Consider the following 25941-nt stretch of genomic DNA (forward strand, 5'->3'; position numbering starts at 1 on the left):
AACAGCATTCTGCTGCTGAAGCTATAGTGCATTCACATGTTTGTGTGAACTGTATGAGCCTCAGCTGTCCCTAAAGTAGACTCAACAGGATCCTTCAGTGTAATTGGGACTGTACTGCCAGGCTTTTGGGTTAAGGTCATTCAAATAAAACGTGTATGTATCCATAGACAGTGTGTGTATATTGATTTTAAAAAGAGATCTGAAGGGAAAAAAAACAATTTCAGAACAACATTTTTAGTCTGATGAGCAAGTTCTAGATCAAGATGGCCCATCGTATACGTACACCTAAAGAATTTCAAATACACTCACGTACAAATACACAAACGTCGGCCATTGCCTGATTGAAATGAGAAATGTGTTGTTTTATTTAGTGAGAAATAACACATAATTCACAAAATAATTTCTTATAAAAACCTAAAACAAAATAATAAAACAATTAGCCTTCAAATACAACAAATCCAAAATGTAAACCTCATTCAGAAAAACTGGCATGGCAGTGGCCTTTGTCATCCCTCTTAGTTTGCACCTTTTCTGGAACAGATTATCCTGCTTCTTTTTCAAAGGGAATGCATGCTTGAATAAGAAAAGGTCTTTCATAAGAAAGGTCTTTCAGCTTTGGTAATCACAGCTGAGATCGCAAAACCAATCAGCAGCTCAGTACAAAAACAGTTGACATGAGTGCCAAATCATCGCTTTTCTCACTGTGGTATTAAAAGCGCATTGTTCTGGAGCCATTCAATTGATCAACATTGATACTGCATTGCAGAATTTGAGAGAAGGATCACAGAGAATGAAAAAACTTCAGACAAGTGACATACAATACATCCAGATGCAAACGTCTGTCCCTGAGCTCACACTGATTTCATTTTTTGCAACAGATAGTGCCATTCACTTAAGGCAAACACATTCAGCACTACCCATTGGCAATAAGTCCTTTGAACACTTGACAGTGTATGTGTGAAGTTTGTCAGAGGAAGACGGGAGGGATGGCATTTTCATGGTCATCATAGGCAGATCCCCGGACCCTACTACCTTTATAGAACTGGTGGAAGCCCAGTTTGGTGGGCGCAGAGACGTACCACATGACCACACCTGTGGGGTTCACTGACACCACGAAGTCAGTGGAGTCCGTCAGCACCATGGTCTTGCCAGTGAAGACGTCGAAGACCTGAGGAACAGTAAAAAAAGAGAAAATAAGTGAGTGATTTTCTTGCCATGGTCATACGTGTTGCAATAAACAGATAACTGACCTCGTAGTGGCCGGCGGTGTAGTTCAGTTTGCTGAGGGAAGTGTGGTAGCGGTAGGGCATGTCAGTGCGACGACTGAAGAACACCAAGGCACTGGAATTCTTTGACAGGGGGCGCCACAACACGTCAATGCCGCTCTTCTCCTGGCACAGAGAAAATGACCAAAAATATGAATAAAGGCACAGAGAATGAGAAGAAATGTGAAAAGGGGGATAGAAAGATAATAAGAAGCTGCAGGATCAATGCAAAAGTGTGTCACCTTTACAATGCGTTTTCCTTGAATGCCCATGGGGTCCTGGTTGATGCTGATGGCCATTTTGTTTTGCAGGATGCTGCGGGCCCCGCTGCTGATGGTGCGCAAGTCATTGGACATGAAAAGAGGAGCGGCCATAATTGCCCACAGAGCCATCTGAGAACGAGACTGGTCCATGCTGAGGCCAAAGTCGCCAATAATCAGCTGTGTAGGTCAAAATCACACAAACAAAGAAGATGGAATGAATTAGAGGAATTTCATACATGTAGCACTTTTTAACTAACAAGGGAAACAAAGAATCAAGATCAAGACAAAACAGAAAAGAAGATATATGTGTATTAAAAGTATTATAATTATTATTATTTTGGCTGTTAAAATGGGCTCCAGTAATACTTGAGAATCCTCACTAGGAACTCTTAATTTAGCATTCAGTAAATGTCAGAATTACATGTTATCATGAGGTAATTTGAGTTATCTGTCAGTAGGTCCTTGGCCATATGCTGAAGGATTATTTGCAGAAAAATATTTGAGAAATTCCGGTGGAGACATTAAGGCCTTTTTTTTAAAAAAACTTGTATCACTTGTTCTTCCTGACTTTACTGATGGACCACATAGGCAATATGTAAAAATTGTGTCCGTTATTATGTTGGTTAAACAGACCATATCTGGGTCATTCCATCTTCCAGGTCCAGCTGCAGACATCAGGACATCTTGGTTGTCAAAGAACCAATCGACAATGTTCAGTACACTGTCCCAAGAGTCCTGGATGTCACCATAGTTACGCCACAGGTTGCAGATCTCCCCCAACTGAGTGTAATTTACCTGGAAATATAAAGCACATTTCACATGATGAAACTAAAAAATGTTTTCAATGATAAGAAATTGAAAGACATGAAAGAATTTAAGATATTCTGATTATACCTGAGGTGGCAGGCCACCCTGGTAGGCGGGCCAGCTGCAGGAGTAGGCAATGGGACGGTTCGTAGCATTTAAAGCCTTTGACATGAGAGGGTAACCTATGCAAGATGCAAGAAGAGGAACAAGAATCAAACAAGATCAAATCAGCAGTATTTCAATAACCACAATCTAAAAGTCACATCTCCGGTCCTTACCCTGCTCTTGCTCTGTGGCGTTAGAATAGCAGCCGTCAAATTTCAACATGTCCACCTCCCAGTCGGCAAAGGTCTGAGCATCTATCTTAATCTTGTCAAGTGGGGTGCCAGGGTAGCCCCCACAGGTGTGTGTGCCCATGTCTCCGTAGATGCCCAGCTTGAGACCCCTGTCATGCAGGTAGCGTGAAAGCTTAAGGATTCCTCCTGGGAACCTGGGGTTAAGGGGGTAAAGGGCGATTATAATGTTATATTCAAGCGCATAATATGAAATATACTTATTAGGGACAAGGTTTTCAGTTCAACAAATGGTCAAGCAAGCAATTTCAAATCATCAGCTGTGAAGTACAGCATTTGTTTTTTGTTAAATATAATATGCAGCCGAGAGACCACTCTAAATGGATCCAGTGAAACATGGTTTAATTTAATATAAAATTGAATGTTATGGAGATTAGCATGATATAATGCAACTAAAAAGGAACAAAATCCTACCAAGAACTGAAAAAGTGAAGCTCTAAAGTCAACAAAGCCTTCAGTTGTTTTTTTGCTGTTTTTTGTGTGTGTGTAACTGGATTTTTACATCCTTTTTTCATTTCCACTTTCCAGATAGGTCAAGGATCAGTTTGTTGTCTTTATTTTACTGAAGCTGCATATAATATACCTACAGGTTCACCGCACACTATTGAAATTACTGACTCATGTTTTTTTGTTGCTGTCATATGATTGTATGACTGTCACACTGTCACACCTTCAGTCACAGTTTTATTGACTCACAGGCTTAGAGGTTTTAGATAAGTGTTTGCATTGAAGAACAACAGCTGCAGTGTGTGTATGGGTGGGTGTGGGTGTACCTCTTAGGGTCAGGTTGGAGCCGTCCCTGCTTGTCTCTCTCCATGGAGGCCCAGCAGTCATCTATGTTCACATAGACGTAGCCAAGCTCCCTCCAGCCATCCTCTGAGAGTCTGTCCGCCATGTCGATGAACAGATTCTCACTGCAGGAAAGACAGAAACGGCTCATTGGTAGGCAACACATTTGATGAGCAAATATTGAAAAAGGGATGGATTTAAATAAAGTCATTGTTGCATTCCAAAGATAAGACCACAAAGAGCACTGTGATTGGGTTTTGGTATGTGAAGGTATTTGTTGAGTGCGGTGTTTTGTTTAAGATTGCTGCCTCGAGCTCAAAAGAAAAAAAAAAAAAGGTGCTAGAATAAACAAAAGACATGTAAAGACACCATGAGGCCTAAAGAAAAAAAAATCTGTTGACGACTTACAAATGCAGATTGTTAAAGTGGCAAACAGTTTGACAGTTTGTTCACAAAAGGTTTTTTGGTTTCCCCAAAACTTGTTTGGTTTCCAGAGCTCCACACCCACCTCCACTAAAACAGGGTGTTTACAGTTAATTAAGACAACAGTAGCATTACTCACGAATATCACCTTGCAGTATTAGATACTGAGCTTTTTTCCAGTTGTGTGTAATATTCATATTTTGTTGGCTTGCCTGATGCAATTCTTTGGGTCATGTTCACAGTCAATGTCACAGCGGAACCGTTCCCATGCCAACCAGCCCATGGGAGGGGTCCTCATCAGCCCGTTGTCAAGGGCAAAGGTGGCTGCAGAGAGCGCCGACGCAAAAACAAGCACCGCCAGATGCATTCCTGCCGAATAGACAATACAAAAACAAACTCGATGAAGCAGAAGGATGTCAGAGCCGTAGTGTGAATGACATCGAACCTCAGTTGCTCTGACTGTGGCCCGAGAGACAAGCTGACCTGCTGGGAAGATGTGGTTTACTGAGTACAGCCAAGACGGTTAAAGTCTTTGTACATACTGACAGTATAGTATACTCAGTGCCAATTGACATGCATCACTCTCTCACACACACCTCCTGAGTCTCAGCTGACTGGGTGTGACCTGGCTGAAGGTAGCAACAACCTGCCAGGTGACTTCTGACATCAAACAGTCGTAAACATCAGATAAGTAAATCAAAACCAACTAGTTAGAACAGTTAGAACAGTAAGTTCCTACAACAGGACAAGTGTACAGCTTACAATACCTACATGTGGAAATGATCACGCTTTACAAAGAAACATAATACAAAAATACAATACTACGTAAATCCCTTGTAGCTTTTTTCATTTTTTAATTAGAGCCTGTTAAGAATGATACAACGTATTGTTTAAACTAAAATGAAGGGAATTACAAATTAATTTTAAAATTCGCTATTCAAAAAAGATTGAACAGCCTATATATACTGACATATATTCACATAATTAACCACGTGTTAAAAGATAAACTTACTGAAGTTGTTTGAGCGCCCCTCAGTAATGGCAAGCTGAAACAGGAAGGAAGATAAATGAGGATGCGTTCAAGCCTTCTGAACTACCCTAAATCTCTGCTCTTCTCCTCACACCGCTCTGTCCTGTAAACAGTCCCCGCTTCTTCATCAAAATCACTCTCACTCACTCATAAAACTCCTCTCGGACCGACTGTAGTGAAATATACTGAGCTGCTTCTATAAGGAAGCGGCTGTCACATGACACAGCGGCTCTGTCAGCTGACCACAGAGGAGGCAGCAGTCTATGGAAAAATCACAGGGGGAAGACCGGGCCGCGTCCCATTACTTTTCACTCAGCCAGTTTCCTTCAATCAGTCCTTTCCCCTCTTTATCATTGTAAGATGAGCATAGACTGTAAAAAATAATGGATGAGTGACGTCATGGAGCCCCCATGACGTCACTCACTGGTTTGTCGATTCCTGTTCATGGATGTATAAAGTAAACAGGATACAGTGTTGGAGGCAGGGGCTCTGTTCATTCCATGGATGTATAATAAGAGCTGGATAGGGACGATGCTTAGCCTTACAGCCAATTTTTCCCAGTGGCCACTCGCGGTATTGCAGCGAAAAATCCCCCTGCGGCCAAAAAAGCATTTTCCTCATAGACCACCAATGTAAAAGAGACGTCTGTAAAACTGTTGACAGGACACCTCGAACTGCAAACGTCAATTATGTGGAAACTTTTTTTTGGCGTATGCACTAGCCAAGCAATTCCTATAGGACTGAATGGGTGCCATTATTAGTGCGGTATCCAGCTCTTATAATACATCCATGGGTCATTCCTATTAAAGTTGCTCAGTGGCCAAAAAAATCCACCTCCCGCTGTAAAGAAATACCCGGATGAAAACATACTGCCCATGCTCTATGTGCCCAATGCATCAGGAGCATGCTCAGTAGAGACTTCTGCCAGCCGAGATTGCTAACTTCTGGTTTAGCCCTCTTACTACCTTGAATAATGATAAAATGTTTCAATCGTGTGGCTCTTCTAGATCTTTAAAAGTGAAACACAGGGGTTGTGATGCTCAAGAAAAAAATATCCACTGATTTACAGACGACGCTTTCAAAATGTAAGTCTATGGGGAAAACTCTTTTTGGGCCCAATAGCATAACGTGATATTGTAATTACACGGTCTGGCCACTATGTCAAATTAGCTTCAAAACCAATTCAAAGCGCTCTTCCTGGGGACTTGCTCCCGTTTTGAAGCCTCAGGTTTGCATTTTGATCATCGCCATCTTGGATATTTGAAGCCAGAAGTGACTGGACAAGAGGGTGGAGCTGACCCTAATGCTAGCTGCTAGCTTTGTTAGCACAGTGAATTTACAGTCTATGGTTAACTGTGATAATGCTAATGCTAATTTTTCTCTAGCATCAAACAAACTGTACTTACCGGAAAAAACTGAACATCCGACTTCTTTCTTTTAGTACAACCAAACACTGAACAGGACTTTTTAAGGCAACGAAAAGGTTACAGTTTACTTTCATGAACTGAAAACACACTGAAATAGCGACAGCTACGGCTGTACTCTGTGAATCTGGGGTTACGCCATGATTATGTTACGTACGTCTTGTCCGTGGTACTCACCTGACACTCAGTGGCCACCTCTTAATTATGCAGAAATGTAAGCCTTAATAAAATTTAAACAGGTGAGTTATATAAAAATTTAACCCTCGTACAGTTGACCAGAGACCAAAACCGTTTTTTGTACCAGGCTGTAAACATGTTTATTTCTGCTGTAAAGTTGGGCATTTTAACATGGAAGTCTATGGGGATTGACTCGCTTTGGAGCCAGCCTCAAGTGGCCATTCGAGAAACTGCAGTTTTTGCCACTTCTGTGTTGGCTTCATTTTTTGAGAAGGGCCTATCTGCAGTCTTGCAGATTTACATGACAAACCCACTTTACTACACAACACACCCCCCTAATGTTGTTATCCTAACGATATGCTACATGACACCCCCCCGACCCTTAACCCTAACCCTAACGATCCCCATCCTCACACCAAAACATAACCAAGTGGGTGTGTCATGTAGCAAAGTGGGTGTGTCGTGTAGATACTGCAAGTCTGCAGATAGACCTCCTTGCATTTTTCATCCCAGGAGGTTACCGCTTTAAAATGAGCTAGCAAAAAACACGCTGACACCTCTTTTGCTGAACTATATACAGTGTGGTAGTATTCAAATGCTTTACTTTAGTAAAATAACAAAACAACAATGTAAAAATAGGCCTACTCCATCATAAAATGTCCTGTATTCTACATTTTACTTGAGTATCCTATTATTAACAAAATGTTCCTAAAGTGGGCTATTTCTTAAGTATGCATTTATGTGATGTGATGATTGTATTGTTGAAGATTGTCAAAGAAGGGCTGATTCTAACAACTTTATATACTGTTGGGTATTTGCATCTATAATACTGCATCATATTTTATAAAATGATCATATATTTAACAATCTGCAAAGTAACTAAAGCTGAGAAATAAATGTAGCTGGGTCCATCACGTTTAGACTAGTAAAGCAGAAGTATAACTTAAAATGGACATGCTCAAGTACCTCGAAATTATACAAATACTATACTTGAGTAAATGTATTGAGTTACAATCCTGTGAAAGAAAATATCAAAATTTCGACAATAGGTTAATTACAATAAAACAGAACAGAAAAAAAGTTTTCTGCGCCAATTAGATCAAAGCTCATCATTGTCTAGTCTACACGCTATGTCAAAGCCTATAGGTGTAGGCTATTTACTTGACCTAATGAAGAGGGCACCTCAATAGAAACCCTAACTCACTGTTATGGGCTTTATGTTTGCTAGTAATGGTTATTTTCATTATCAATAATTGTTTTGTTTGTAAAAAGTCAAAGTCAAAATTCTCATCTTAATTCATAAAGTCCAAGGAGAAATCTTGAAATTGCTTGTTTTGTCTGACCAACAGTCCAAACCCAGACTAACAACAGACTAATCAATTAATTGACTAATTGTCTCAGCCCACCATGGTCTTGTCAGCATCTTCCATCATCTGGCATAGCGTTTCTTAGCAGTACTGTCCCCCGGAGGGCATTCAGACAACGTCTGGGGGCGCTGAAAGCAATGTTTTTTGAAAAATGGGCATTAGTGTTCTTGGGGGCGTTTGTGTGTGTATGTTTTTAATGGCACTTTAGTCCAACATTCCAATGCACATTTCCACAATTTCATCATTTGACCTCAGGGTTTTATTATGTTTTTAAGCGCGTAACTGCATGCAAATTTGTGTATAGGGCTTCGAAAACGCGAGTGACCTACGCTCAACACTGTACCTGAACGCCTCCTGTGTAAACACGGGGAAACTATGCCTAGTCTCTACCGCGTATTGCTTCATGTATGGTTGCGCTAGCTTCTCTGTCCTCTCCTCTGCTCTATTTGTCGGTGTTTGTGTTTAGCTTAGTTTGTAACGTGTATTAAAATTTGTTAAATTCTTGTAAATTTAGCTGCTGAAACAGCCCCCCCTCTCAACCAGCAGCAGAGGGAGGAGGAGGAGGAGGACAGGATGAAGATACTGTCTGATGCCTGTGTTCTTCATTCTCTCTAAACTTCTCTCAGTATTTTAATGCCAGGAATATTATATATTTTACTGACATTTTTTATTTCTTTCAAATGAGATATTATTGAATTTATATAATAACTTTGCTGATGGAAACATTATTGTTGCTGCTGTAGAAACAATATTTTATCATATTTAAAATAGAAATCTATTCTAATCCTGTTCTGATTTTATTCTTTTTTTAAATAATAATTTAAAAAAACCTGATTCTTTAGTGATGAAAAAGAACCAATAAGAGTATTGATAAATACTCTTATTTCTTTCTTCTGGAGTTTCTTCATTCCACCAATGTGGTCAACAAAGCAAAATAAAACATCACTATAACTACCATCTCTGCTGTTAACAGATCATTTTAACACCCGCTGACACAAACATGATGAAAACTGTTGGTTACGTTACCTTTAGATGCTGAAATCTGAATCAAGCTGATGAGTGAAGGTGAAATGAATCAGCAGCTTCAACCAGGAAACCAGCCAGAAGAGGAACAAACTTACAACTAACAGCAGGAGGTTTTTAAGGTCTGCTGATTAACAAACAACCCCAACTCTCTGTGTTCATCTTTAACCTGAAGTGTTCTTTAAGGAAATCTGATCACAGAACAGCAGCTCTGAACTTTCGAATCTGGAGCAAAAGTAAAATATTAACAGACAGTACACATCTTTATCAGCTGAATCATGAAGTCTGTTGTGTGTCTCTTAATCCAACAAGGAAATAAAAATTGTTGAGATGGCATTAATGCAGTCTGTTTATCTCTGTGATCTGTGCAAAAGAGGACAAATAAATTGTTTATGAATAAGATAAAAATAAAATTTTAACCATAGCCGTCTCTACAGCTGGCTGGACTGGACTTTTTCTTTGATAGGCTGCTGTTGTTTTCCGTTGGAACAATTAATAACAATGCTTCTTGTTTAGCACCAAATTACCGCTTCCTGATTGGCTGCTATTCGTGATCAATAAAGAGACCTAATTCAAGTTTGACTGGCAAATATCTAACCATTACATTTGTTTAACACTCATAAATATACTTTCTATTCACATGGCTTTTTTGCTCCCCTCATGGGAAACTAATGATAATGATGTTCAAAATGTCCAGTTAAATTTAATCTATTATTTGGCATCCAATAACATGCTTTTTTAACAATATAACACAGAATAATAATCAACATTAATATTCAGGGGAGACAATTAGCCTACATTTTAATTGATGGGGGGGTGGTAAGGGACCTGGATAATGGATAGGGGGGCGCTGGCCCAAAAAAGGTTGAGAACCACTGATCTAGCACATAGGAAACCTGTTCAGTCTCTTTACTGATGTAGTCAAACTTCTTAGTTGATCTCAGGTTGAATAAGGTCGATAGATGGATGCTACTGTCCATGGCTGTTTAGTTTTTTAAGAGCACTGATACCAGGAGATCCCGATATATTATCTGAGAAACCCTTTAGAGCTGTTTTCTTTGTGTTTCTGTTTTCTTGTGAGGGAGATTCTTTTTTTTTTTTTTTTTTTAAATATTATGCATCTGTAAAATGATATTCTCATGGCAAAAATCAAGATAAACATAAGGTTAAAGTGATCTTGAATCAGCAAGGCAATATCCGTACAGCATTTTTTTAATGAAATGACCACAGGTACAGCAGTACATTGAAGGGATCATAGCTGAAAAGGACACTCTGATGTGTTGAGTTGTTCACAGTACTTTTTTGTTTTCAACTACATCAGACACTATCTCTGGAGTTCAGCACAAATAAACCTACATTCAGTTTTAATCTCATGAACATTGTTATGACCTGGTTCAAGTGGCCACAACAAAAGGGAGACACACTAGACATATCTACAATATGGGGTATGGAAATCAGTGATCAGTGAAATAATGTGTTGCATGAGCGGAGAGTGTATTGTAGGGTGCATGAAAGCAAAAAACAAGGAACTAACGTAACATAACCAAAACAAACAGTGTGCCTGTAGGGAAAGGGGACAGAGAGCTGCAGCAGCAAGGCAGCCGAGCATCAGAGCGAGAGCTGTCTGCTGCAGTCAGGCTTAAATAACAATTAACAATCACCTGCGGAACAAGGAGAGATACAGGTTAATACCAGATCAAACCCCAAGATTACATCACAACATAGAAAAAAACTCAAATAATGCATAACAGCATGTGTATTATGTGATAAATAAACAACATTAAATGCCTTTATTTCACCATATGCATGGTTTATACACCAAGAGTATTTAAATTTCTATTATCATTTATGAATATTCTACTCTGATACACAGATTTTTTTTTCTGAATGGTTCTGCCTCCTGTGGACTAAGTGTGACGTTTAACAGGAAAAGGTGGAGCGAAATCTTCAAATATAAGAAAAGAGGAGAGAGTAGACAGAGAGGAATATTAACATTGGGTACAACAGATGGATCAAAACACTCAGATAATGATCATGTATTAGTGGGTATATACATGTCAGAATTCAACAGAGGAACTGTTAAGAGAATTTCAAACAGGGTATCAGTATACACAACAGAACTGACAGCAATAATCATCAGTCTTCAGAGGAGGTTAAACCAGTTAAAGTAGTGATATGTTCAGATTCTGGAAATCAGGACAAACAGATCGATAGGATCTTTTAATTGAGGTTTATATGAGCTTATTGAATCTACTACAGCTGGGAGTAGATGTTCATTTCTGATGGATACCGGCACATGTTGGAATAGAGGGAAATGAGGTTGATGACATTTGAGAAATTTATTTTAGGAGATCAGAAACAAAATCAGTAATTCATCATAGAATAATAACATCTTGGCACGAAATATGGACACTAGGGGTAGAGATTATCACAAAATTCAAAAGTCAGAGTGAGAAATAAAAGAGGTGAATGTAGGAAAGAAAATGTTATTTTTTCAAGGTTAATATCAGGACATACAGGACTCAATGCTACTTCATACACCATGAAGAAGACAGTGTCAGTGAGACTTGTAACTGTAAGGAAACTGTTGAACATGTTCTGATAGGTTGAAGGAAGTTCAGTGCAGAGAGAGAGAGAGACTGAAGGGCAGGATGGTTAGATATGAGAATCAAATGTCTGTTAGAGACAGGGGACAAACAATTACAGGTTCAAAGGGCTTTATATAAATATCCAGAATATAACTTCTTTGGAAAGTCATGATGTTACACACTCTGGTACAGTAGGTGGCGGCATGCACCTTTAATGTTGGTTTGTAGTCCACCAGTCCGCCAAGAAGAAGAAGAAGAAGAGGAAACAGTGGAGCATGAGCATTGGTGCACAGACATAAGGAGCAATGGCAGAAACAAGCATTGGTAAGATCACATCAGACACACTCTTATAACACTTAAATAACACACATGTCTGACTTTAATGCAGCTGCTTTCATGTGATGGACAGAGAACTCAGAGTTGTTATGTGAACAGGATGTAAAAGCTGCAGCCATGTCACACACAGTTGTTGTTGCTGTGGTGATGAGTAAAAGTGATCATCTATCATTTTATCAGTATGCAGACAGACCATGAATAACCCACTTAAAGCAGAAAATTAACTGTACTGACACAGATTTCTTGTTAGTGAGACGCTCTGTTGAAATGTTTGTTGTTCTTGCCGTAACTCAGACAGATTTCCTGGTTTTAAGTTTCAGCGTGGAGCCACTGAACTGGTTTCACTTTCCTCTTAAAGTGACAGGAGCAGTTCATAACAGTCTGAATAAATGTATTGAAAGAGGTATCCAGTTCCTTTAAGGAAGTAAAGTAGTTGTAACACAATGTGGGACTACTGGATAAACAAGTAAAAGTCTTGCATTCAAAATTGTCATGCATTCACTGCATTCAAAGTATCATCAGCAAAATATACTTCAAGTACCAACAGTAAAAGTACTCGTAATGCAGAATGACCCTTTTCAGGGTTTAACTTTGTTATTGTACATATTATATGATTGTATTATACTATTTTTGTATTAACATAAAAGAAATATTTGATTGAGATTATTTTAACAACTTCGATCTATAACAAGTCATCATATTTAATAAGTTGGTCATATGTTTTGTTGAAAAATCTTAATCGGTTAGTATTGAGTAGTAGCAGTAATTGCAGCTGTAAGATAAATAGAGCTGCAACAATTAGTCGATTAATCCGCATCTATTTTTATTGTCGAATAATCATTTTTTAGTCATTTTATAAGAAAAAAATGCCCAAATTATCTGCCTCTCATATTAGCATAATAATCATTGTACAAATTAATATTTTCTGGTGTCTTTAGTCTTTACTGATAATGTTGACTGTTGGCTGGGACAAAAAAAAACACATTTGAGGACATCACTTCTGGAAACAGTGATTGACATTTTAATAGACCAAATGACTAATCAATTAATCAAGAATATAATAGACAGATTAATTGATAATGAAAATAATCTTTAGTTGCAGTACTGGAGTAGAAAATGTGAAATGTAGTGGAGAAGAAATATAAAGTAGCAAAGAATGGAAAGTACAAGCACCTAAAAATTATATCTGAGTAAATGTTATTTACTGCTAGAACATAAGACTTAAATCTTGCATTTTCACTCCTCTCAGGTGTTTTGGGAACGGTCAGGACGTTCCTTGGAAGTGCAGTGGCGGGTTTTGCTTTTGGAGAAGCTGCATTATTCGCAGTTAAACCCACTCTAACTGAAGATGGTGTCCTGCTGTCTGCTGCCACTGTTGCTGCCGGGCGAGTCGGTTCTACTGGAGTAGGTGTGGTCGCCGCGTGTCTCGTATTCACATCCATGCTCTTATCTCTCGGAACCAGTTTTCTCCTCGCTGCAATGGTGATAAAGCTGGTCAATAACGTTGGAGTGAGGTTGCCGTGGTTATCAGAGATGACAACAGGAGCCTCTGTCGTGGTGGGCGCTGTCACTACTGGACTTTCAGCTGGAATCCTTCCACCATGGATCTACATCACAGCTCAAGGCATTCTGGTCCTTATGGTCTACTCATACTCCAATATTAACGACATGACCACAGCTTTGTTAATCATCTTCACCACTCTCTTCCTCAGCCTCCTATACGGAAGGATGGGTGTCATAACTGGACTCTTTGTCATGGGATTTACCATCTCTGCCCTCTTTGCCCTTCGAAAGGCCCTGACAGAGAGGATGACACAGAGACCAAAATCTAAAACTGGTTGCCGACTGCTGGAGAGGATATTCTTCTACTCTGTTGCTGTAGGGATTCTGGGATTTTCAGTAGGTGTAGGGGCAGGTGAAGCAGGAGAAGGGTCACAGGAGGAGGTGGTTTTGATGCTGCAGTCAGTCCTCTGGGTGGCGTTTCTGTCTGCAGGGCTGCTAGGTGCAGGTCTGGGAACAGTGGCCATGGTCGGGCTGGGGCCAGAGGTGGCTGGAAAGGTCGCTGTGGGTGCTGCTATAATATCATCAGTGGCCTTGAGAGCCATCCTGCAATCATACTCTTCTCTAGGAGCCCGAAGCTGCACGGGGGGAACGTTAGGAGTCGCTGCAGCTGCAGGGGTGTCACTCGGGGCTGCAAGCGTTGCAGCAAAGCAGGCGTTTGGGTCTAGAAATTCAGTGTTAGCACTTTTAGGTTCAGTCGTTGTCGGTGCAGTTCTGGCCTCGCGAGGTTTAGCACTGAGAGGGACTCTGCTGACGACATCAGAACTTATAACAATTGCTCTTGTTGCAGTAGGGGCGTTTGTTCTGGGTGCACCAAAGAGCCCGTTCAACACTCAGGTGAATCTACAAAGGGGCCTCCTCACAGGGCCAGAGCTAATTAAAGGAATCGGCATGGAGACGGTCACCGCAGCAGCAGCACCTATCGGCGCCGGGGCACTTGGGGCCGCAGCGTTAGGCACCGCGGCTCTGGGGAAACTGGGAACTATGGGAGTTCTGGTAGCTATAGTGTTGGCTTTGGGAAGTGCTCTGAGCGGCATGATGGGAAAAGCACCATCGACAACAAACGCACACAGAGACTGATGGACATCTGAGCGTAGATCTTTTTCTTCTGCTGATCAATAAGGTGCCTGAAACTAATACTTAATACACCGAAAAGCACATTTGCTTATCAATCAGATATGATTATTGTGTCATAAACGTGTATTATTGTGGATATCAGTGTTGAATTAAAGAAATGACAAATGTTAACAAAGGTTTGTGTGAGGAAAAAAATAAATGTTTTGGATTTTTTTGATATTTTGCATGTGTGTCTTTAATGATCCCTTTTCTTTACCTCTTCACTCCACAGTAGCCACATTTCCCAAGACATTGTTGCGAGCTGACAGTTACTTTGGTTTCATCTTAGCAACAGTAACAGAGGACTTGCTGTTTAGAAAAAGGAGGAGGGAGTGGGAGGAGAAAGAAAGAGAGAAAGGAACAGAGAATAATATCAGAAGAGCATCTTAGAATAGATTATGATGCGCAGGTCTGATCATGATTAAAAGAAATACAGATTTATACAACAATATGTTGTGTTATTCATTCAACAATAAACTCATATAACGCTTGCTGAAAAGATAATATGCTGCATGTAAATGGATATCCACCTTTGGCTCAAGATTCTGTTGGTCCACCATGGCAGCAGACTGGACTTCAGCTGCAAGAGGAGATTGCAAGAAGTTTTTCCACCCGGACAGAAGGGTAGCAACAAGACTGTGAGATGCTGTAAGAATGTTCTTTATTTTAAGGAGTTAAATTGCACTATATTAATATGATGAAACATGGTAGCTAATCGTGTCTAAAGGTAGGAGAGATTTCAAGATGGATAAATTGTGAAACTAGTTGTTGGAACAGCATCTTGGTGTTACTTGGCATCCTGGGACTATTTTTTTATTTATTAATTTTGGCACCATAGTAAAAGTCTGACAATGTTTCTCAGATAGTAGCACAAAGATGACACATATCAAGACTTTTCTGTTAGTTTTGGCATTCAGGGAACTTAAGGAATAGTGTTTTACAACAGTATTAAATAAACCAAGAGGATTACCTTTATTACACCAAAATGTCTGTGAACCGGATCCATACAACAGACACGGATCAATCTGCAGAGTACTCTGTGGAATATTCGGTGGAGGTTCCCGGTGATCACGGCGGAGGTCGGACGCGTGATGTTACGGTGCTTCGATCGAGCTGCTGCCGCTGCCTGCCGCGCGCGGTGCTCCTCACCTTTGCGCCTGAATCACTGGAGCGACTTTATCAGAACTACTTCCGTCGGCAGAGACAAGAAAACTTACTGGTGTTGGCGATGTTCGCTGCTCTTTTCAACAGCTTCATCATCATCATGTGCGCAGTGGTGTACACTGAGGACAAGCTGGCGATGGTGGTGGTGGCAGCTGTGGGGTTGGCCGCAGACATTGTGCTCTTCGTGCTGTGCTGGCTGCGGAAGCTCCCCGCGTCACCAGTCTCACGCGGAGCGGTGCCATATATTCTGTGGCTGATGGTCACCGTCCACGTTTTATGTTACATGGGGCTCAACTACCAGCGTTTCTCCCAAGCCAGTGACTCTGTGGGCTGGCAGGCCTTTTTCAGTTTCTCCACCTTTCTGACACTCCCGCTGAACCTGGTCCCTCTGCTCCTGCTCACAGCCCTCTCCAGTGGTATTCATACCTTGGTTTTGGGGGTGACTGTGGCTCAGAGGTTTGAGGATAACCTGCAAGGGCCCATGCTGGTTAGACAGGTAAATATGGCCCTAGTTCTAGTGACAGTTTAAAGGATGGAAGAAGCCAAGGTTGTAAACGATGGTCACACAGGTTTGGACAACAATGGGAGGAGAAAGGGGAAGAATGCACCTATCCACAGTTTATTATAGGGAATAATATGATTGGTGGAGGTGTGAGGTGTGAGCCAGGTGAAATTGTTCTGTTAGTGCACAAATGCAACTTATTTCCCTTTTGTGCACATTTTTGTCAAACTTAAATGTGCTCACATACGATATCATAAAAGTGCATTTTGTCACAAATATTCTAAATCAATGTGGTAAAGATATTGTAATTACACTATAATTATTCCAATTCATTGTCTTAATTGTGTGGTATCAAATACATTCAGCCACTTTGTACCAAGTCATATAATACATTTTGTTTGAAAAAGCACTCAATTAGAACCTTTCTGAATGGTCCAAAGTCAGAATTTATGATCCAACCATAAGACTTTCTGTAGAGCAAAAACTTTGAAAATTTGAAAATAACACAAAAAAATGAATTTCATGCATCCCAAAGACATAAATTAAATTGAAGTTTAATAGAAAATTTACATTTTGATCTTCCTCCACCTAAACCAAGTTTACTAAATCTGTATCTGAACATGTTTGAGGCAAGAAATACCACACCATACAGCATCTGAATCCAGCTAATCAATACATTTCCTGAACTGACAAACAATGGTTACAAAGTGACAGCAGAAGCAAACTGACCATCCCACACACATTCACACATCCTTTCTGCCTCTCTTCAGCTACTAGCCAACATCATGCTGTACCTGTGTGCAGCCACGGTGGGTATGATGTCGTACTACATGGCGGACAGGAAGTACCGGACAGCCTTTTTGGAGGCTCGTCAGTCACTAGAGGTCAAACTCACACTGGAGGATCAGAGCACTCAGCAGGTACCCTAACCCTAACCCTAGCCCTAGTAGGGCATACACAAAAACTCATACACACATTCTTTGCTTAATGAGATAACATATCTTCTTATTTTGGGCAAACACACACATACACATAGGTACAAACACACAAATACACTTGTGAGGTAAGAACGCCCTGTGCTGCTTAATTACAGAGTGTTTTGCTCACCTCAGGGCTAATAAGGTTGATTAGAGAGACTGTTGTTTTCACCAGCGGAGCCACCGTCAGGGACCCGCCTCAGTACGGTCAGCTTAAGCTCTGTGACAACCAATAGAACATTTTCCGAAATTGTGGGAGGATATAATTAGATATTTTAGATAAGTATTTAAAAAAGATTCCACTCATAGCCTATCATTTTATTTGTATTACTTGCCACACTTTAATCAAATCTCTTTTGCAGCTACATGTACTAATTAAATGTACTAATTTTTAACTAACGCTAATTTATATAAACTATGAATGAACTGGCAATGACACAATGTTCTTTCACAGCTGGGTTATGCAATATTAGATCATATTTCTTCTCATGCCAGCAGCAGGGTGTCAAAATTTGAAAGCTGATGCCAATCCATGACTTGAATTTATTGAAGTTAAACATAATGTAACCTATGCTGTCTCCAACCTTGATTTTATTCATTTTTTTCACTTCCATGATCCTGACTGTGACTATTTGCAGAACAAAGAGAGCAGACCTATGAGAGGTGTTTACAGGCGAGTGGAAAGGATGGTAAATGGTGCTGGATATGTAGAAGATAGGGGAGAGAGACAGAAAGAGAAAGAGAGTGGAGATTGAAATCCCAAAACAGCGCTGCATCGGTAGAAGACAGATAGAAGCAGGCAAGCAGAACACGTTTGACCAGTTGACAGGATCTCTTGAGGCCTGCTAAGATTCATTTACTGACTCAATCATGCACACATAGGAACAATTCATTTTTTTCCTTTGTCATTAGTGAATATGGTAAAACTCAGTTTCCACTGACTCTGTCTCCATTTAGGAGGAATTATTATTGTCAATCCTGCCCAAACACATAGCTGATGAGATGCTGCAGGGCATGAAGAACGAGGCCAATCAGAAAGAGGTCCAGCAGCAGCAGTTCAACACCATGTACATGTATCGCCATGAAAATGTCAGGTCAGGATCACAAAATCAACCTTTTTGGAGTTTTTTAAACAATCGTTACTAAGGGAATGTTTTTACAACCTGTCAAATGTCACATTTCATCCTCCACACTTGTGTTGCAGTATCCTGTTTGCTGACATCGTGGGCTTCACCCAGCTGTCTTCAACCTGTAGTGCACAGGAGCTTGTAAAGCTGCTCAATGAACTGTTTGCTCGCTTTGATAAACTGGCAGATGTGAGTATCTGATTTCTTCTGTCTCTGCTGTATTTTACTGTTTTCATTCTGTGCTCTTCTCTCTTCCTGTCCTTAAATGACTCACATCATGAATCAGATTTAATAAGGATAATGGACTGTTACTGGTAGGAGCATGGTTCTGCATTTATAATAAATTCTGCTAAATGAACTCATTGAACCTCAGCTATTTCTAATGTTTTGCTCTGCAACACTTCCGCTCTTGCTCTGGCCTCATCTTACAGCAACATCACCAGTTACGGATTAAGATCCTTGGAGACTGTTACTACTGTATCTGTGGTCTTCCTGACTTTAGAGATGACCATGCCGCCTGCTCCATAAAGATGGGCCTGGCGATGGTTGACGCCATCTCGTAAGTAGTGACTTTACAGAAATAACTTATACACCCAGAGAAGACCACAGACGTAGCCAGGGGGGTGAGGGCAGGGGATACTGTTAGTATAGAGGAAGTGACACAGTCATGTTAACATGTAACAGTGACACAAAAAACACATAGATAAGAAAAGAATGAAGGAAAGGAAGAAGGGAAGGCATTAGAGGAGGAAGGAGGAGAGTATTTCTGCATCAACTGCAACAAATTAATAATCACAATATGAGGAAATAAAGGAATACATAAAATCATGCTTAAATCTTGAAGTTGCACATTATGGAATATGGACAAATAAAAGGGGTTTTATGGGTGAGACAGACATTTACATTACATAGCAACTCAACAGAAATGCTCTACTTTCCCTCTTGCTCCAGGTATGTGCGAGAGAAGACTAGAACTGACGTGGACATGCGTGTGGGCGTCCACACTGGCATCGTGCTGGGAGGGGTACTCGGGCAGAAGCGCTGGCAGTTTGATGTCTGGTCTACAGATGTCACTGTAGCCAATAAGATGGAATCTGGAGGGATTCCAGGGTAAGAGAAAAATACTTTTTCTTATTGCTCGTGGAGATCGATCCATTTCTTTCATGTATTTCATTTTGAAAAGTATGCGCGCTCCACAGGAGAGTGCACATCTCCCAGAGCACCAAGGAAAGTCTGCACGGAGAATTTGAACTGGAGCCAGGGAACGGTGGAGAGAGGTGCGAGTACCTGCTGGAGAAAGGCATTGAAACTTACCTGGTTCTTGTGCCTAAAGAGACGGAAAATAAGCTTAATGGAAATGTGAGTGGACTGTGCCTTTGTAGAACTTTCAAGGCAACTCTCATTTGATTTATTTAAAACATTGTCTTGTTTCTTTCAGGTCATGAGTTAAATAACTCACAGACCTAAGAGTTGCTTGAATCAAAACAAGTAGTTAAAATTTATACTTTTCAAACACTACATGAAATAAAAAAAATCTATTAAATGTTTTCATGTTTCCTGTTTTCATATAGAAAAATACTAGTGATGAATATATTTTCTTCTTCTCCTCCCTCAGAAACCGGGCACATTATCCAACAGGAATTCAAACCAGCTGATTAATACAACGTCAATCAATGGGAACCCAGCCACATCCCAAAGCACGCCCACTGAGACTAAACCCGAGGTGAATTATAATAAATGTCCACGACTTTGTTCACACTTATGCTACAATGACACAGGTCTTCATATCATGCATAGATAAAGAGTGTATTGATATCTAGCTATCCATAGAAACACACACATAATCCTCAGTAACATTAAATTCACATGACACTCGTCGCATCAAATCTCATAAGTACACTTGATTTTACTTCTCTTTTCTTGCTGACGACCTCAGAGGAATAAGATGGTTGAAGAGGAAGTGATCAACAGAAAACTGCTGCAGGAGCTGCTGGACCGAGAATCTCAGCAGATGTAAGAAAATTAGACAAATGAAAAGAAGATAAGAAAAGCAAAAGCAGATGAATACAGAGTTAGAGGGATAAGATGAAGGTTTAAGGTTGAATTTGTAAATCATACTGTTAATATATATACAATTAATCTGTCCCCAGTCGTTTCACCGCCCACCTTAAAGGCATTTTTGCGCCTTTGACCACTCTCAAGTCCTTATTAACACTGTTTCCTTACTGCCATATCTCTCTGCGTCCCTCACAGAATGAAGGATCATAAGATCAACCCTGTATCATTGCGTTTTGTGGATGGGAAGTTGGAGGAGCACTACTCCTCGGAGAAGGAGAAGCGAAGCGGAGCGGCCTTCTGCTGCTGTGTCATAGTGCTCTTCTTCATCACAGCAATGGAGGTGTTCATAGACCCACTGTAAGTTCATTTATATTAATCCTACCGCATCCTACAATATATATTTAATACACATGAACCAATTGCATGCAGACTTTGAAATGCTTCTTGGCCATTTGTCACAGAGCTCATATGTACTGGCTGTGCCTTAAAAATGGCAACAGTGGTACATGTTTGCTCCTGTTAATTAGCCTTTACTTTATTATCTGTGCTTTTAGGGATAGATTACTGTACGTGTCATAAATTGTTAGAAATTGACTTAAAATGTTTGTTCTTGCTCTAGGTTGGTCGTGAACTATGTGACTCTCGCAGTAGGAGAGGTCTTGTTGCTAATCCTCACAGTGTGCTCCTTGGCTGCCATCTTCCCCAGGGTGAGAAAGCAAAAAAGTATTCATGATTATGGTGACGGGACACAGAATTTATTGTAAAAATGTCTTTTATCAATGTTTGATAGACCATTTTGGCTCAAGATCTTAAATAACAAAGGAGTTCAAATTTGCAGTGTCTTCTGATTCAGGCATACATGCACTGAGAAAGAGAACTCTGACACTGAGGCAGATGTTATAGATAGTGACATTACAATGAGTACATTTTTTTGTGAGAATGCATATGCATATTTTTTTTACTGACTGCATAACACTTGTCGGTGATATTGACCCTGATGATGTTTGTTTGTTATAGATGTTCTCCAAGAGGTTGGTGTCTTTCTCGATGTGGATTGATCGCACACGCTGGGCGAGAAACACATGGGCGATGGCAGCAATATTTGTTCTTACCATGGCTGTGATCGCTGACATGGTACGACTGCACTCTGGCAGACTGTGATACACTGTGTGTGTGTGTGTGTGTGTGTGTGTGTGTGTGTGTGTGTGTGTGTTGGTGATATGGTCAATGTTTTCTCTCATGAAATATGTAATTTTACATCACATTATCAAAATACATCGTGATAAAGCAAATTTTCTAGAAATTCACTTGGGAAACCCTTTGAGGAAATGTCTGTTTTCGGATAATCCGGTGAATTAAACATCTGGCAAATCAAGGTACTTGATTTAACACAGTACAACTATAGACACAGTATTAAAGGGATAGATTCCTTAGCTGAAATGGTAGCCTAAAGTATAAACTCCACTCGCTGACAAACCTATGTCATCTCACAATATATCACCCGACCCTAGTGTGTGTGCGTCTTTCCATTTGTGTTTCCATCTTGTCCTCATCAAACTATCACTGCCTTTAATGTGTCTAGCTCCTCGTTCCCTGTGGGGTCCATTAGTAGTGTGTCTTGCTGCCTGCTGGCTCATTTGTCATGGCCCCACAGGAGCAGCCTGTTACACACACTGCTGCCTTTTAGGTTTGACAGGAATAGAGGACGCCTAAGTGAACATTTCATTTCTCTGCTTTAGCTGTCATGTGGCGGTGACAGTCGCACTTTGAAAAAAAAAAAAGCTTGATTCACCACATATAATTTATTTAGAGTAGCTAGATTGGATGTTCAAACACGAGAATCAGGAAATTAATGTGCTGAAGGACATTAAGTGTAATTTGGAATTTTAAGGCAGAACATCCAGTTGAATTCAATGGCTGAAAAACTCAATGATATTGATATGGTTATCATGTTTGTGGCTCTGTATTTTCTCTGTATTTGCATCCTGTTTTTTTCCCACCTGCTACAAATGTTGAAAACTGTATCTTAGCTATCCAAGGAGGGCAACTGGACTTTGCTGTAGATACTTGAAGACGTTTCACCTCTCATCCAAGGGGCTTCTTCAGTTTTAATGGGCTGGCAGGGAGTCCCAGCTAGGCTATTTAACCTCTGTGGGGTTGTTATCAAGAAGATATCAAATCTCATATAATAACGACCCCACAGAGGTTAAATGCCTGGAACTCCTTACCAGTCAGTTAGAAGCCCCTTGGATGAGAGGCGAAAAGCTCTCAAGTATTTATAACTAAGTCCAGTTGCCCTCAAATCAACCCTCCTTGGATAACCATGACCTGGATGACTGAGAATCTTCACAGACAACTGTATCCTAGCTTGTAATATTGAACTAAATAACAAGTGCTCGCTGAAAATCATTAACTTACTTTATTTCTGATGTCACAGCTCAGCTGTGTCCCACCATCCCTCCGAGTCTTCAACGGCACCTCTGGCTACGTGTTGGAGTCACTAGATGACCGAGGCTGTGCAGAGAATCCTAAACACTACAGCTTCATGGCTGTGATGTCACTAATCGCCACCGCCATGCTGGTGCAGGTCAGCCACCTGATTAAACTGGGCCTCATGGTGCTGGTTGTCACAGCAACTGGCGCCGTTAATATCTACAGCTGGCGGGACATCTATGATCTATATGACTTCATACAGTTTGCCTCCTACAGGTGAGCAAACAGATGAATGAAAAGTGTCTTAAATTAATAAAATAAATAAATAAAAAATAATGATTCTGCTAAATGTCATTGATTTCAATGTTTTCAGTGTATCAAATTAGTTCACTGTAAGACCAGTGTAACTATCAACACAAAGTGCTGTATGCTGTCTTTTTTTCTTTGTGTCTCCAGAACATCCATAGTGCCATCCAAGTACCTGATGACCATGATGATCATCGTCATGATGATTGGCTTCTACTTCTTTGCCCGCCATGTGAGTCACTTTCTCCTGTACACCCACACACTATCACACTTTGTTAACCCACAGCTTGTCTGCTACAGCCTTGAAAGTCAGCACCTACTGTACTGAGGAAATATCATCGCCAGGGAAAGTTTCTCATTCCATTTCATTATTTCATATGTTTCTCTCCAAATATCTTATATGACTTTCTATGTTGTGTCTGTGTAGTTGGAGCATCAGTCCAGGAAGCTGTTCCTGTGGAAGGTCAGCGTGCATGACCAGAAGGAGAGGGTGTTTGAGATGAGACGCTGGAACGAAGCGCTGGTCACCAACATGCTGCCAGAACATGTGGCCAAACACTTCCTGGGCACTAAAAAGAGAGATGAGGTGTGTATGAGTCAAACAGCTCACATCTTCATCAGGAGCAAAGAAATATAACTTTTCCTAGCTTTGTTAATTGCATCATTAAAATAATCAGCGCATAGTGTGTGTCACCTACAACTTCAGTGCCATCTTGTGGCCTATTTCATACTAACATATTACTGCCCTTATCTGATGCATTATATGAATCAGTGATGATAAGCCTTTTAACTCAAGGGGAAAAAGTGGGCAAAAATAAAAACAGAGTACACTGACATTTTGTCATTTGTCATTTCAGGAGCTGTACAGTCATTCTTATGATGAAATAGGTGTGATGTTCGCTTCCATCCCCAACTTTTCTGATTTCTACACTGAAGAGGGTATCAACAACGGTGGCCTTGAGTGCCTCCGCATTCTCAACGAGATCATCTCCGACTTTGACAGCGTGAGTGCTGGCAGTGTTTGTTCAGAGATTTAACAACATAACTCATGTGTGACATCATATTTTTAATAACAGCACAGAGGTTTACACACCTGGGACCCCCCCCCCCCCGTGACTAACCAATGTCCACTTTTTCCACCAGTTACTAGATAGGGACGATTTCCGCTGCATCACTAAGATCAAGACAATAGGAAGCACCTACATGGCTGCATCAGGACTCACCCCAGAGAGCAACACTAATAGATACAGCAACCGCAAGGTTTGATACTCTTGACTACATCTGTGTTACAAATATAAAAATCTGTTGCACCGTTTGATCTTTATGATGCTATGATTACTATGAAAGCTGTAATTTGTTTTTACACAGTCAGAGGATCAGTCACTGGTTGAGCGCTGGCAGCACCTCTCTGATTTGGCAGACTTTGCCTTGGCTATGAAAGTCACCCTCAACAACCTCAATAAACAGTCCTTCAATAACTTCATGCTCCGAATCGGTCAGTGGTGTGTGTGTGTGTGTGTGTGTGTGTGTGTGTGCCTGTCTGTGTGTGCATTTGCAAGTGTTTCATGTGTGTTCATGTTTCCTTGTTGATCCCTTCAGGTCTCAATAAAGGGGCAGTTCTGGCCGGTGTGATTGGAGCTCGTAAACCTCACTATGACATCTGGGGCAACACAGTCAATGTGGCCAGCAGAATGGAGTCCACTGGAGTAATGGGAAACATCCAGGTAGCACACACACACACACACACACACACACACACACGCACACACACACACACACACACAACCCTCCTGTTTTTAATCAGCTTTTTTTCCAATTTTATGTTTATCTTCAACTTCTGATTTTAGATTTCTGTGTCACTCTCCCTAAAATGTTTTGCTCTTCTCTGCCCTCAGGTGGTGGAAGACTGCTATGACATCCTGAAGGATTACGGCTTCCGCTTTATCCGAAGAGGGCCCATATTTGTGAAAGGGAAAGGGGAGCTGCTAACCTTTTTCATGAAAGGAAAAGACAAACCCAGCAGCAATGGCGGTCCAGTAACCACGGCCCTTCCGCACCAAGTGGTTTCTTGACTCTGTTCACCTGATGAAACGTCAAAAGGACAGACCTGGACAGAGTGTCCGTTTTGCTACATTTCTCTCATATATACAGTTTATTCTACATAGACCTTTTTCATAAACTCTGTAGCAATGTAAAACATATGGAAGTAGACCAACACAACTATCATGACTATTACAACAGTGAGGAATTTAAGAACACAAATTTATTTTGCATAATTGTATATAATTCAGGATTACACTTGAATATCTCACAGTTGTCCTGCAATGAACTTGTTTGCACTTGATTCATAGAGTGCCCCATAAAACAAACATATAAATTACTTCCCTTTGTTGTTTTACCTTGAGCTCAGGTTTTGTAAAATAATGTAGTTTGATCACACTGTATTTATACGGTTAATTAAACTTGTTTGCACTACATTTTTGAGATTTTTATTTTAATTTTAACATGTGACATGGATCTTTAGATGAAAATGTCTGTTGGGTGGTCTGTTGGTTCAACAGATGGTGAACTTGATTTTAAAAGGTGCCAGTGCTCTACACAGGCCATATCTGCACAACATGCACATGCAGCTTTTACGGAGAGGAGGCCTGTATTGAATAGATAAATTACTGATCAGTGGGCTTAAAGGCACACACACACACACACACAAAGGTGTTATCAATTATTCCTTTTAGACTTCTACGCAGTGTGAATGTGGTAGAGACTGTGTTTGAAATAAAGTCACCAAATTCAACCAATCTATAGGAATGGTAAAAGTGAAAACTGTTGCACCGTAGTTGTAACAGAAACTCT

General features: G+C 40.5%; 3 protein-coding genes and 1 long non-coding RNA gene across 9 annotated transcripts; 2 read left to right on the top strand and 2 right to left on the bottom strand.

Annotated features, from left to right (window-relative positions):
* Positions 1 to 338: 338 nt before the first annotated feature.
* LOC121882931 (alpha-N-acetylgalactosaminidase-like) lies at positions 339 to 6470 on the bottom strand. Of its 4 annotated transcripts, none has more exons than XM_042391461.1 (10): positions 6337 to 6470; positions 4913 to 4946; positions 4113 to 4269; positions 3462 to 3602; positions 2614 to 2825; positions 2423 to 2517; positions 2162 to 2323; positions 1508 to 1705; positions 1251 to 1391; positions 339 to 1168 (listed from the first exon to the last, which is right to left on the bottom strand). In XM_042391461.1, the coding sequence occupies exons 3-10, from the start codon at positions 4265 to 4267 to the stop codon at positions 968 to 970; spliced, it is 1305 nt and encodes a 434-aa protein (XP_042247395.1). In that variant the 5' UTR covers positions 4268 to 4269; positions 4913 to 4946; positions 6337 to 6470; the 3' UTR covers positions 339 to 967. The 4 variants fall into 4 exon arrangements, with proteins under 4 accessions (XP_042247395.1, XP_042247394.1, XP_042247392.1 ...); XM_042391460.1 differs by having other exon boundaries at positions 4113 to 4272; XM_042391458.1 differs by lacking the exon at positions 6337 to 6470 and having other exon boundaries at positions 4913 to 5179.
* Positions 6471 to 10132: 3662 nt separating this feature from the next.
* Positions 10133 to 15581, bottom strand: LOC121882753. The gene is made up of 4 exons (XR_006092156.1): positions 15492 to 15581; positions 15052 to 15101; positions 14739 to 14830; positions 10133 to 10582 (listed from the first exon to the last, which is right to left on the bottom strand). It is a non-coding gene; the product is annotated as an uncharacterized LOC121882753 (long non-coding RNA).
* On the top strand, positions 11734 to 14690 carry LOC121882752. The gene is made up of 2 exons (XM_042391197.1): positions 11734 to 11833; positions 13095 to 14690. Exons 1-2 carry the CDS (start codon positions 11815 to 11817, stop codon positions 14483 to 14485), a joined length of 1410 nt encoding a protein of 469 aa, XP_042247131.1. The 5' UTR covers positions 11734 to 11814; the 3' UTR covers positions 14486 to 14690.
* Positions 15493 to 25714, top strand: LOC121882751 (adenylate cyclase type 3-like). 3 transcript variants are annotated; one of them, XM_042391194.1, is made up of 20 exons: positions 15493 to 16181; positions 16958 to 17107; positions 18122 to 18258; positions 18369 to 18480; positions 18723 to 18850; positions 19243 to 19401; positions 19491 to 19650; positions 19907 to 20014; positions 20228 to 20304; positions 20545 to 20706; positions 20969 to 21056; positions 21367 to 21483; positions 22787 to 23058; positions 23239 to 23320; positions 23516 to 23674; positions 23946 to 24092; positions 24232 to 24348; positions 24457 to 24583; positions 24688 to 24812; positions 24984 to 25714. In XM_042391194.1, the coding sequence occupies exons 1-20, from the start codon at positions 15507 to 15509 to the stop codon at positions 25158 to 25160; spliced, it is 3279 nt and encodes a 1092-aa protein (XP_042247128.1). In that variant the 5' UTR covers positions 15493 to 15506; the 3' UTR covers positions 25161 to 25714. The 3 variants fall into 3 exon arrangements, with proteins under 3 accessions (XP_042247128.1, XP_042247130.1, XP_042247129.1); XM_042391196.1 differs by lacking the exon at positions 15493 to 16181 and having other exon boundaries at positions 17032 to 17107; positions 18159 to 18258; positions 24984 to 25711; XM_042391195.1 differs by lacking the exons at positions 15493 to 16181; positions 16958 to 17107 and adding an exon at positions 17883 to 17963 and having other exon boundaries at positions 24984 to 25710.
* The last annotated feature ends 227 nt before the right edge of the window (positions 25715 to 25941 follow it).

Source organism: Thunnus maccoyii, chromosome 17, assembly GCF_910596095.1.
Source record: "Thunnus maccoyii chromosome 17, fThuMac1.1, whole genome shotgun sequence".
NCBI lineage: Eukaryota > Metazoa > Chordata > Actinopteri > Scombriformes > Scombridae > Thunnus > Thunnus maccoyii.

What these genes read in the sequence shown, in the direction of transcription:
- LOC121882931 (XM_042391461.1), bottom strand. Translation starts at nt 4,267, where the DNA reads ATGCATCTGGCGGTGCTTGTTTTTGCGTCGGCGCTCTCTGCAGCCACC. An exon ending in GACCCAAAGAATTGCATCAG is followed by an intron (nt 3,603 to 4,112) that starts GCAAGCCAACAA and finishes TCTTTCCTGCAG; the next exon opens with TGAGAATCTGTTCATCGACA. An exon ending in CTCCAACCTGACCCTAAGAG is followed by an intron (nt 2,826 to 3,461) that starts GTACACCCACAC and finishes CCTTAACCCCAG; the next exon opens with GTTCCCAGGAGGAATCCTTA.
- LOC121882751 (XM_042391194.1), top strand. Translation starts at nt 15,507, where the DNA reads ATGTCTGTGAACCGGATCCATACAACAGACACGGATCAATCTGCAGAG. An exon ending in GACCGAGAATCTCAGCAGAT is followed by an intron (nt 20,305 to 20,544) that starts GTAAGAAAATTA and finishes CGTCCCTCACAG; the next exon opens with AATGAAGGATCATAAGATCA. An exon ending in TGGCTGCCATCTTCCCCAGG is followed by an intron (nt 21,057 to 21,366) that starts GTGAGAAAGCAA and finishes TGTTTGTTATAG; the next exon opens with ATGTTCTCCAAGAGGTTGGT.